General features: G+C 39.1%; 1 protein-coding gene and 1 long non-coding RNA gene across 4 annotated transcripts in view; one reads left to right on the top strand and one right to left on the bottom strand.

Moving 5' to 3' along the window:
• Positions 1-13238, bottom strand: part of SEMA6A (semaphorin 6A) — a 132108-nt gene that overhangs the window by 20254 nt on the left and 98616 nt on the right. The window contains exons 16-19 of one of the 3 annotated variants that reach the window (XM_032156603.2): positions 11730-11788; positions 9256-9276; positions 9068-9118; positions 3781-3945 (exon numbers count right to left, since the gene is read on the bottom strand). In XM_032156603.2, the coding sequence (XP_032012494.1) occupies positions 3781-3945; positions 9068-9118; positions 9256-9276; positions 11730-11788 (296 nt within the window). The remainder of the gene's footprint in view (positions 1-3780; positions 3946-9067; positions 9119-9255; positions 9277-11729; positions 11789-13238) is intronic. The other 2 variants (XM_032156605.2, XM_032156606.2) reach the window with 2 other exon arrangements.
• Positions 1-13238, top strand: part of LOC131383783 (uncharacterized) — a 76246-nt gene that overhangs the window by 14343 nt on the left and 48665 nt on the right. The gene's annotated exons all lie outside the window — the stretch shown is intronic.

The raw sequence follows: 13238 nt of genomic DNA, 5'->3' as shown, positions 1-13238 counted from the left end.
AAAGTATGAAGTAGGGGATTTTTATTCTATTCAGGATATATTCTTGTGTCCTCATAGCAGTGGTCAGCATTTACATTTTATATGTATGCTACACAGCTCTCTTGGCTGCTCTGGATGTGGCTAATTTCCTTACATACCTCATAGACTTCTTGGAAATCAGCTTTAAAGTATTGTTACTTTTGGTAAGGAATAAGAGGCACAAGAGTGGCTATTTGTTCTCAGTATTGTTTAACCTAAAAAAGAAAGCTCTTATTTCTTTTGCTGTGGGAAGCGATGGTGGAGAATAAGCCAGATCTAAAAATAAACTGGATTTTCTTTCTTATTTATGTGTGATTAGAGCCCCTTTGTAACTACCCATTACGACCTCAATAGTTATAGGAGGAATAAATAATATGTATTTTTTAATGTGGCAAAACCAAGAAAGAAGTAGTCAGGGCTGCATCTCATTTATCAACTTGGTGATTAAAGGGCTCGCTCTAGAGGCTCCAGACATCTAGGGAACCAGAGATAAAACAGAGCAGTTGGCTGTGTTTTTACTAATGAATCCAGGGCTTGAAAGATATCAGGCAATTTTAAAGAAAAGCAGCAAGGACAAGAGACATTAGACAAGGCCAGTAGGGTAATGAAGGGCAAGGCCAGTTACTGAGAGAGAAAATTACTTCATTTTCTATGATAATGCTTCCGCGTGCTGTGCAGGTCTCTTCTCACGCTTTGTTAGTATGACTGTATATACATACAGCATCAGAATGCTACAAACAGTGTAGAAGGAAAGAGCCTTGGAACATTCCACAGAGGGGCAGAGGGTTTGGGTCTGTTATTTTGAAAGGGGGAGGCTAAGAACAATGGTAGCAGAAGGGGGTTAGGCTGCAAAGTGAGGAAGGGTGTTTCAACAGAATGTGAGGGACGCACAGGATTAAATCAAGACGAAAGACATAGCAAGGAAAAGAAAGAAAAACGCAGCAAACATACTCTGGAAATGGAAAATTGTTTGGAGGATGAAGTGGACAAAGAATGGGACCAGCTCACTGGCAGTCAGCATATCTGCAGAGTAGAGCCATGGGCATGTCTTGCTCACTGGCCTTTTTACCAGTGGCCAAAATAAAATGGGCAATGGACACTTGACTCCTCAGCGAGCTGGTCAGCGGGCACATTGTCTGCTTAGTGAGGAAATGTGATGGATTTTAGAAACAATTCCAGAGTATATTTAGCTCCTAAAGCTGGGGCACACAAATGTCACATTCTCATGAGACAATCGACCCAGTAGACAGAGCACCCATCACAGGCCCTTAGAAAACCCATGAAACTCTTGCATCCCGGGAGATGCTGCATACACGGATGTGACATCATTAAGGCACCGACATCAGGGAATGAAAAGAAGCGAAGGCATCACAGATTGGTTCAAGTTAAGGGACTCCGTGATGAGTCAGAAAAGGAACAAGACTTTTCCAATGGAGTAACGCCATCACTAAGTCATACCACACAGTGCTTGGCAAAACGAAACAAAAGTTGAAAATAAATCATGAACATTAAACAAAAAACAACTTGGAGCAAAATGGAAATTAAAATCATAAAAACTATGATAAAAGGAACATTAAGCTACATCTTTTCTTTAAAATTTCTGCACAACAACTCATTGGCATTGCCCCATCAAACATACAACCAATCATAAAAAACAAACTCAAATTTGACAGGGCAAGGCAAGGAGTTACTAGCACAAGAACAGTGATCATGTTAAACACCCATGCAATCACCTCTGCCACCATTGTTTGACAATATGTAGACTGCTTCCAGCTTTGTCAATATAATAAGACCCAAGAGAATGAACAATGCCGAATTTTAAAATGATCTGTCAAAGTGTTAATTGGACTCTTTGAGAACCTCCATTCCTTGGAGGGAGTTAACGATTAGAGAAAATTCACACTACCCCTCTCAGTGAAGTGAAAAGAAAATTACTGCAACCAACAGCTAGATATTTAGTTGGCATATTTAATGCTTTATTGGAAAGGCTGTTTGATTTATTTTGTTTCAGAAAAATCGCAGTGGGAAAAAACAAAGTGATTTCTACTAAGTTTTTTCTTCTTGAGAATACAGTCAAGACTAGCACATCTGAGGTCAGGAGCCACACATAACAAATAATGGCATACGCTAAGGCTTGTAATCTGTCGGGACAGTTTGCCTTCTACCTGGAGCTTTCTCGGGATGGAAAGAGCAGGGAATCCCTGAAACTGAAAGAAGGTGATGAGACAAAACCAGCTTAAAAAAAAAAAAAAAAAAAAAAAAGATTTGGCCAGGAGCAGCAGCTCAAGCCTGTAATCCCACCACTTTGGGAAGTCGAGGCAGGGGAATCACCTGAGGTCAGGAGTTCAAGACCAGCCTGGCCAACATGGCAAAACCCTGTCACTACTAAAAAAAAATACAAAAATTAGCCAGGCGTGGTGGCGGGCACCTATAATCCCAGCTACTTGGGAAGCTGAGGCAGGGAGAATCTCTTGAACTTGGGAGGCGGAGGTTGCAGTGAGCTGAGATCGCACCACTGCACTCCAGCGTGGGCAACAGATTAAGGCTACATCTCAAAAAAAAAAAAAAAAAAAAAGATTTGAGTCAGGGCTTATTACTAAGGGGAAGTCTATAGAAGAAAATAAAATCAGTTAAGAGGACACGCTCAAGAACAAGACAAAAGGGGCTCCATCTTTATATTTTGACTTGGCAAATAGAGCAGCAGAGTGCCCAGCACTCTCAGGAGATGAGAAGCAAAAAAGCAGATGAAAATGTAGCCTGAGAGTCTGACCAGAAAGCATTGTCTAAAAGTGAAGCTGGAGATATGTATGCAGAACACTCTGGGGGAGGGTGCGATAACGACTGTCTTCCAAGGGTCACGGTGGCTGCTCTGCCCTTGAAACTCAAACTCCCGCTTGGATGAAACTCTTGAGAACATATAGAAGTAAACAATTCTGAATGGGGGGAAACAGCTCAGCAACATAACTGGGCTTTTCAGTCTCTGATTTATAAGACTGTTTTTTGGACAAGAAAAGGCCTCTTTGGTTGCAGCTGCAACTAAAGTAGGATGTGTTACCAGAAGCAGCAAATGGCAAGAAAAGAGATGACATTTCCTGTCTGCAGCTAAGCAAAGAAAGCAAAGGAGAATTTAGGACAGTTCACAGTAGAGTCCCTTTCATTTAGTGTGGCTTCCTTTCTGTTTTAAATGCATAGCAATTCTGCTTGATTAAATAACATATTTTTGTCTTAGCTACTATCCTTTAAGGGCAATTACAGTACGTCTGAAGAACATGGCTCTATTCAAATTCAACACCATGCAACAGTGAGAGATGCTACCAGCCAGAAAAGACTTTGTCCTGCTAGTTCTCAATTCACTGATTAACAGGGCCTTTACTTCAATTGCATTCACTTGCCAAAGCGCGAACTGCATTCCATCACATTATGGTGGGAAAAGAGGGTCCAAAAATCACAGAATGAGACTAAGAAGAGTGGCAAGGGATGTCAGAAGCCAGCATCTGCTTCGGGCCAAGCCACACCTTTTTTGGGTAGAGGAAGTTCAGAGGATATATTATTTGTTTTGTGTGGTTTTTCCTTGGTCAGAGAATAATTTAGGATCAAGCCTCACATAGAGGATGGGGTTGCAGTCTTTTTCGAGAAACTTTCAATCATAGCACATTGGAGGTTCCTTAAATGTTGCCAAAATTCAGCTGGAAGCAGTTACACAGTCCTCCCCACTTTTCCCTCCCTCTCCCCCGAGAGGAAGAGGCATTTCCAAGGCCTTACCCTTCTTGTCTTGGTGATTATGGGAAGACACTGCCCCCAAAGGGTCTGTGCTGTCAGGTGAGTCAAGCAGATGCTTCCAGTCCAGCATTCCTCCCCTAGACTCATACCCCTCTTGAGCCGTCGAATCTGATGTGGTTGTGCTGGGCAAGAGGGAACTGGAGTGCCCTGTTTTCATCACAAATACAGTTAGGAAAACATCACTGGAGAGACCCACATTCCCTTTGCTCAGAGGCCTGGAGGTGGGACACCCAAGCTGGCTGTAAGACTGAGAGGAGACCGCCCTAGAAATGACGCGGCTTAGTGGTGGTAGTGGTGGTGTGGGGTGTGTTCAGCAGAAAGCCCCTTGAACTTGTAGTTAGAAAAGGAAGGGCCAGATCCTGTCTCTGACACTTGCTGGGTGGGCCTCGGGGAATCACTTAACCTCTTCCTGTGCACCCAGTGGGGATAAAGATACCTCTCGGTGTTGGGAGGATAGTGACATAATGGTGAAAGCATCTTGCACAGTGTCTAACACATAGGTGCTCAAGAAAGCCCAGTGTCCTTCTTTGATATTCCCGTGGCAGCACTAAACACAGAAAGTGCCCACTCTGGGATTCCCGTTTCTGACCAGTGGGGCAGGTTTCTGGTAGTGGGTAAGTCTTGTCCCTATCACAAGTAACTCAGTTACTCTGAACCCTTACTATGGAGGTTCTACAGTGTGTCTAGTCTTCCGGTTCAACTCAACTTCACAGGCATTCCTCTTTCTGGGAGTAGTTATTGGTTTCCAAAGGGATCTATTCTCACTGTCTTTTCATTGGAATGGAGGCTTCAACGGCTACACGCTATTAAGGCTGCCCCTTTTGTGTCTTATTTCAATAGATGGTTTCCGTTTTCGAGGCTGCATTGACTAAAATGATTCAAATTAGAAAAGGATAGATTTCTGAGGTTCAGATAAGCTACCATAGGATAATATGAGAAGAATGGCTAGGTTGAGAGTTACAGCAGAAACTCTAGCCATTTCCTGTGAATTCATTCGTAAGCTCTCCCTCCATCATTCCACAAGGTTAAATACAGATTGTATCAGGTGCTTTGATCCAAGCTGACACAATGATTTAAAGAAGCCCTACTACCTGTTCTCTCTGGTAGAAATAAAAGATGACCTCCTTGTGATTTTCAACTGGAGTTTTTGGCTTACATAGAGCAACCTCTTGAACAATTTTTAAAAGGTACAAGGGCAACTACTGTGCATGTATAATTGGTGCCTTTGGTGGAAAGTAGGGCAGACTCACAACAACTCCAAAAGCTCCAGCCTTGAAGTATGATCACCATGCACATGATAAATAAAATATTGGCCTCTAGAAAGACAGATTATAAGAATAAGTACAGCGCATTTTTTTTTTACAATTATTATTGGAAGTTGGATTTCCCCCCAGGAGACTGTAATATTGCAAATTACAGACAAAACATATATAGCAAAGATAGCTTTTTATCTTCTTAAAACTTTGCTTAGCAGGAATAAGCAAGCCAAGTGGCTCGTCCATGCTATAATGACTTCTGTGGAGCCACCACACTTAAATGCTGCCACAAAGCTTTGGTAACATTGAAGAGGTCCCTTTCTGTATGGCACTTGTTTGGCTCTCACACAAGTGAGAAACATCCAATTCGTTGAAAATAGTCTGCTTTGTATCCAGCTGCTACAAGCATGTTCATTTAAAATCCAAGGAATGCTTTATTCTAGACTTTCTGTTTTTACATTTCTGAGTTTCACATCTCATGTCATGATACAGATAAGAGAACAGGGGCAGGAAAATCAGCCTGAGAAATGGAAATATAGAAGTTCGTTTATTTCCTTTCAGCTTACATTGAGGTCTAAAACATAACTTTTTTTTTCCACTCCTGAATTCAAGACTACTCTGATAAAATATATGGTCAGCCTAAGAGAAAATTCAGTGCCCAGCATAAGCAAACAATTAGAAATAGCTTTGTAGGGAGTTAGAAAGAGAAAGTGGGGAAGAATAAAAAATACCTCCCCTCCAAGTAGCAAGATTTCTTTTACCTGAACTGATATGCATTTTGAGCACTTTCAATTTAACTGTGTTCAAGGGGCAATTTTATGGTAATGCCATAAGTATGGTTCAGGGAGAACATTTCTTAATACGGTAATCTAGGGGAAATATATGCCTAAGGGACACATTCTCTGTAGAAAGATTTCCTGGCCCATATGCTGCGAATACATGGAAAACTCATTGGTAATGGAAAGCTATGGCTATGAGAGGAAATTAATGTGGACCAGATGGTAGTTAGGTAGGAAAATGTTTTACACAAATGTGAGAAATCAGTCTCTTCTTCCTATCACTGAAGTGTTAGTCTAATACCCACCACGTCTCGATTTTCTATATGTAAATCTAGAGAAACCATGCATCTGATTTACTCGAAAGAAAAAACTGAGCAGCATGAGGTTTGTAATCTTTTAAACTTATGCTTGAGGATAGGAAACACGTGCCAATGGTGAATGAAACAGTCAGAGAAAGCAATACCTGACTCTCAAAAATTTTACAACCACCCTGTAAAAGCACCATTAAGCAGCAGTCCTAAGTTTGAATTCAAAGATGTGTTATTACCTCTCCAAGCTTAAAAAAAATATTACAAGGAAACCACTTATACTCCTTCTTCTAGTCTGATTTTTAAGGTTGTATTATTTTTGTGCATTCCCTAAGAGACTTTGCAACCAAAATAATGCTACAAAAATAGGCAAACATTTGTGGATGTGATATCATATGTCAATAGATTTGGAATCTATATTTTGGTCTTGTCAGTCCAATAAGAAAGGTCACATTTTAATCAGTGGAGCTTATACTTTATCATTCTCATAAAATACAAATAGGTATATTTTGAAAGTTAACTTTAATGCATCATATTGTTTCTCTATATCTACAAGTCATTGTAATTCCAGAGGTTAGATGCCCTTCATACTACTATAACCTATTAACAATGTTTGTAGACAATTAGACACAAAACAGAGACACTAAATCAATACAAGAGGGGAAGAGAGAAGGAAAATAATCAGGGCCCAATTCACTAAAAGGGATTCTTGCATATGGAATTGGTGTGACACAGAGCCTTTGACAAGCAGAAACTCTGCATCGTTTATTAAATGATCCCTTTTCCTGGGTTGGGCAGTTCTGGTTTTGTAGTTGGCTCTATGAGACTACACTCAGCCACAGAGTGCAGGACCTGCAGAGGACACAGCTAGAAACAGTGTGCGTGCACTTTGTACTTTGGAGTTGGCTTCCTTGTCTATATCCATGCTCATACAAATAGCAATTTGTTTCTTCTTTCGATGCTACAAATACAGTGCCCAGTACAGTGCCTAGGACACAGTAGTCACTCAACAAGTATTTGCTGAATGAATTAGTGAAATCTATTCTGGGTTTATTAACTCCAAAATTAACATCCCTTGCAATGGTTTATTTTAAAAAGTTGCCAATATTTTCGTAAGTACTGTCTGAACCAGCCCTCATTTTGATAGTCAATTAATCATCTAACTGCTTCACACTGAATAGATTTAGCCTGAAATGGATAGGATCATTAGCTGAAAGACAAATTCCAACTCTTCCTTTAGTTGCCTCAAGACCTGAAAATGAATGAGCATCATCCCTTAAAGTGTTAACACGGAAGCATTAATAAGTACCTTTCCTTTTGTAAAGGAAATAAGAGAGAACATAGCTTAGGCAGTGATTTTTGTTCATAAGAGTATCTCATGGTTTAATTATTCTATCTAAGAAATTACCTGGGAGTTAAAATTGGTCTTGGTATGACTGATGAATGCTGGGGAGGTTGCTGGTTCAATTCTTTTCAAGATCTGAATTTCTCAAAACCTGATGAAGACTATTCAATTATAGGAAATGATCGCGAAGTATCATACTGGAAAAAAGCAGTTGCTAAGTGCGGTTTTTTCCTCAAGGCAGTCTCAACTAGGTGATATCTGCCTTCTGAGCAATTTTTCTTCTAGTCTTTGGTGTTCAATATTCTGGTTTCAATCATAGATGAGGGAACATTAAAGGTGGATGAATTCGGTGGGCTCATCTACTCCACACTGCCTTACTTCACAAGGGGGCCAGTCAGGAGAAACTAAGCACCGTTTTCCATACCTACACAGCTCCAATGTATAAGCCAGTCTTTAAGATATTCAAAAAGGCTTTTTATGTATGCTAATTTGACACAGGGAGTGAGAGTTTACAAAGAGCTATTAAACACATTTGGAGCCATCAGGAACTATTTCTTTGGATCATAAATCTGCATTGCTTTCTTTTCCTTCCCCTTTGTTTCTTTTCTTTTCCCTTTTTTAAAATTTATTTTTCTCCCTCCCTTATTTACCTACTTCTGTACTTAAAGACTGTCCTGGATCTGTTGCTTGATTATATATCTCAAACACACAAACTGTAAAATGACTGTGTATGCATGAAACTCACAGCTTCCATTATAATGCAGAGGCTTAAATTTGCCATCACACAGATGTTTTTCGTATCATACTTTAAAAAAACACATGGACAGTTTACCCTAACAAATATTTGGGGGTACCTTGAGAAATGTAAATGGAACCGCTCCATTTCAACTTCTCATATAAAGAGTTCAGAATATTCTGTTTATGGGCTTAGTAGCTTTGTTTAATATAGTCATTGTGTATTTCAGACCAAGAACAATGAGATAAATCCTGTTTGCACATCATTTCCACTGCGTCACTCTTCCTTGTCTACATTCTGAAGAAGTCGCACTGAAAACATGTCTAAATATTCATACTCTTTTTGACCTTAAATTTCAGTGGCCAATTGCATACTGTATTGGAAAGTTTTGTCTAATAAGAGCCTGACCTGTGTATCCTGTATAGATTTTCGCCAGCAGAGGGTATTGTCCTGAGTGCCAGCATTTTGGGGGATGGTGAACTGTATCAGCTGAGGAGCTATAGTCTATCAGTTATGAGCACTATTCCTTTGTCTTGGATATACTTATGTTCGAAAGCAATTTCTTCTCCCTCAAGAACTCATTAAATGTATTCATCAAATTCCCTAAGGTTGGCATATTTCGTGTTATCTGGATTAAAAATTTAGGACTCAGTCTCCCACATCAATTGTCTCACATAGGCAGAGTGATTTTTGAAGGACGGTGCAATTAATAAATAATTTTAGTGAATTGGGGCCCTAGAGTAACAAAGAATCTGGTCCATGATGTTTAGGAATGAAAACTATAAACTACTGCTGCATGAATGACTTCACGAATTAAAAAAAAAAAAAAAAGTCTGTAAACTGACCATACACTGTGTTGTAAGACATTTCATGATCTGGTAGAGGAGTTGAAATGTCTATAAAAAAATGATGAGGATAAAAAATTAATTAAAAAGAAACTTAAGATTTGAACATACTCAAGAGGATTAATGAAATAGACATTCTCAGATAGGTTTCCACCAGTATGAAATTATGAGAGTAAAATCTTCCTTACCATTCAGTGCCACAAAGGAATCTGAAAGACAAAAGGGAGGAGAAGGTTACTTGATGTTTTACACTCTGCTTAGTGCGACTTATGTAAGTGGGAATGAACTAACACAGAACTATGCCAGGGTATGGTCCCCGATACTAAGTAAGTGCTTTTTAATTTCTGCGTGTAATGTAAGATGCTTTATACTCAGTCCGATTTCACACCTCCATATCTCTTCCACCAAGTGAATTTCCTCCAAGTCACTGCCTTTGCCAAGAGGCAGAGAAAATGCAAGAGTTGGCAGACGAAATGGTAACTGCAATTATAGGCGACTTTGAGAGTTTAAACCCTTCTTTATACTGAGGGACATGCATATGCATAAGTGATACCTGGACCACACTTAAAAAGAAAACATTTTTTCTTTACACTCTCTTTTTACTTCATCCCCACAACCATGCTGGGAGAAACTGTCCAGTGTTTCAGTGTTCTGAAATCATCAGGGGTTTTAGTTTGGAAGTTAAAACAAAAAACAAACCCTTACACATATTAGGTAACATATCTGGGTGTGTGCTGTGTGTTGGGGTCAGATCTCTGGTTCACTCAGCCTCCAACACTGGCTCTTTGTGATTTCCTCATTTCCCTTTAAAATCCTGTTAATTTTGTACCAGTTATAATGATTGCACCAGTTAGAGAAATCCTCCCTGAATACCTATGTGGGGATAGGTCTGTCTGATAGAGGTATTTCATGCTTCAGCAGGAACACGGGGAGAGGAGAAGCCATGAGCAAAGGCAGGCAGGCAGAGGGTCAGCTTTACCTCCTGCCCCGGGCAAGCACCCTTGGCAAGTGCCTCAGCAAGAGTGGGGTTAAAGGTCAAGGGCACACTACAAAGCACGAAGGCAGATCCAGGGGCTTGATCACTAAGATTACTCTGGAAATGAAGAGTAAATCACAGGGTTGGGACCTGAGAGCCTCCCCTGTGCTACATACAGAGGCTTCCTTAGGTTCTTCTGCCTGAGAACACAGATAAGGGTGTGAGCCTACTGGTACAGTGGACATTTTATAGACACAGTAACAACCATCTTTACATGGTTCACGTATTTTCTGATTTGATCCAAATCTACACCCCTATTTTTCTACAGACACCACTATCGCAATAATATAAATATGATGAAAATGGCTCATTAATATCAGCTAACTAAGCTGTTAATAAAGCGTGCGCGCGCGCACACACACACACACACACACACACACACACACACACACACGCATCTTAAAACCTGTTTCCTTGCAAATAAAGCTATAATGCACCAAGATGATTAAGGTCCACTGATCAAACATCAAACTATTTCCCTGATATGGATGAATGCACACACGTAACATACATCTTTTGGTGATGACACTCTCCTATGCTTATTTATTAACTCATCAATTTTGTGCGTAAGACATAATAAGAACTGTTGCCAATATATAATATTTGTAAATGAAAAATATGTATATGACAAAGATTTGGAGATAAGGCTGCCTTTAGCCCTCTTTATTTGATTATAACTAATCTCTAAAAAAGATAAGGTAGAAAGTTGAATGACACTTTAGAGTCTGAAATTTCAGTACTCATAACTGAAAGATTTAGAGTTACATCCATGATTTTCATTATGGAATCAAATATCAGGATAATATAGCTTCATTCCCTTAGAAGCGATTATTTGGTGCCATTTTGAATGCAAGCTTCTTGAAATTCAGCATATATAACATTCGAAACAGCACCAACTAAACATATTTTCCAAGAGTATGGTATTATTCTTTAAGTTAGCATTAATAAAGCATTTTCAGAATATTGATATTAATCGGGTCACATGACAACTGGGCAGAAATTTGAGCCAGATCCTTTACGTAAAGTTCTAACTAAAATGTTACCATTTAATAACGAACTCTGAGATTTACATAGTAGGCCAATTCCTATAAAAAGATTATTCTGAATTGCCTAGTACTTGTGGGTTATTTCTGAAATTTTTTTCCTATCACATATGGTAATAGACACAAATCTAATTTAAAAACAAAATTGCTTTTGTTAGTTGATATGTTCAAGAATAAAACAGGCCCACTCAGTTAAAAAGCTAGAGTACAATGATCAATCTTTTTATTATTTGGCTGAAAATGACAGTATAAAAGCACATTTTTAAAAACAGCAAAACTGTCATTTTGTAATGGAAATGTTGATTTAACTTACTGCTTTGCTACAATTAATATCCTCTAGAGTGAATTTTTTCCCCTGCATTAGAATTAATGAAATAGGTGCCAGCATTTATAGTGACAACATTGACAACACTGGCTTTAGAACACACTGCTTTCTTTATCTGATATTTAGAAGATGATTTCTGTCATTTACGCATGCTTTAGTGTCAGCTGCACTCAGTTCCACATGTGAGCTGATGTTTCTAGGCCGTTCACTGAAAGCATCTTTGCTGAAAGATAAAAATGGATAAAAGACTGTACTTACTGTGACAGTCCCCCAGACCATCTGTATTGCCACGCTCTATGTCCTGCTCAAAAGTCAGTCTTTTAAAAAAGGAAGGGAAAGAGAGACAGAAACGAATACAATAACGTGAGTCTTCAGAAATGAGTCTTAAGTTTCACTAAAGACAGTAACACAGTTTGATAAATTGAGTGGCAGGCGCAAAAAAGAAATACATAACAGCTTTAAAATTTATCTCTGAAGTTTATAGAAACGAGTCTTAGGTGACTCTCCAAAGACAAGCCATGGTTTAAGCAGTGAATTCAGATATTATTCAGGGAGATAATTAGCTTGCAGATTATTTATATCCTTCTTTACTCTAATTCTCTGAGCATTTCTTAAACATTTAAGAAGTTTAGATGTTAAAATACACTCCTCATAGAAACAATATAGAAGTCTATAATTAAAAAGAAAAATCTTTTTTTCTCTATTCTCTTTTTCACTCCTACCCTTGCCTTCCTAGGCAAGGTTTTTTGCCTAGACATTTATCTAGCCAAAAACTTGGACGATAAAGTGTTCAAAGGTCCAAGTGAGGGGACAGGAGCTGGTGGTGCATTTTGTGGAGACCACTTGGCTATTTGTTCACTCCCAGCCCTGCCCCAGTCCTTGGGAGTACTACCATTATTCTCTTTGACATGCTCATGTTTCTTCCAAGTCACCATTGGGCTGTACAAGCAGCATGACATTAACAAAACCAATTTTAATAAAAGCTATTTTGATTTTTAAAATAAGCACACCAGAGTCACCTTCCTTTGGGGGCACTTTGTACATATTCCCATAATATAATTGAAGCTCTTATTTTGCAACTGCTTTCAGAGTTTATTTATGAGCCATATAGGAAAACTATTTTGAAAGTCACGGCTTGATCTAATAATCCACCATGTTTGGTTTCTAATCTTTTTTGCCACAGTAAAAATCAAACCCCTCAAAAGATGAAGATTTCTAGTGGTAATGACAGCCAATATTCATCATGCCCTGCAGCCCACTCTCCAAAGGGAGCGCCCCATGTTTTCAGCAATGCCAGCATCATTGAAATACGAATGCAAACCTTAAGGAAACTATTTTGGAGTTCTTATATTGACTTAACAATAATTTTTTAAAAATCAGTCTTATACCCTTCGGGCACATGTTGAACATAGAAAGGACAAAGGTCATCTCATAGCTCCCCTCACCACGCTTTGTGATCCTTTCTCCTCCACCTTGAGGGTTCCCATGCAAAGGTACAAAGCTGTAAAATTATAGCATGTCAATAATGCTACTTGCAAAGCTGTTCTAATAATATACAGAGACTCAACCTTTTGCATTAGTCAAATTTCCAGGTCAGATTTTATAGTTATCATCAGCTCTGTTTATGAGAACACTTGTCCTCAAATTATGCAGGTGGTAGTCATCAGATATGCCCTCGATCTGTTTGTTTAGCTATTCTGAAATAGGAAAGGAGGCTCAGAGTGATTTAAAGGTGGTTCTGTTCCCCCTTTGGATCTGAGGAGGTTG

Source organism: Hylobates moloch, unplaced genomic scaffold (genome assembly GCF_009828535.3).
Source record: "Hylobates moloch isolate HMO894 unplaced genomic scaffold, HMol_V3 SCAFFOLD_6, whole genome shotgun sequence".
In the NCBI taxonomy this organism is placed as follows: Eukaryota; Metazoa; Chordata; class Mammalia; order Primates; family Hylobatidae; genus Hylobates; species Hylobates moloch.
Note: the sequence above shows the minus strand (reverse complement) of the source record. Positions and strands in the feature narration are given on the sequence as shown.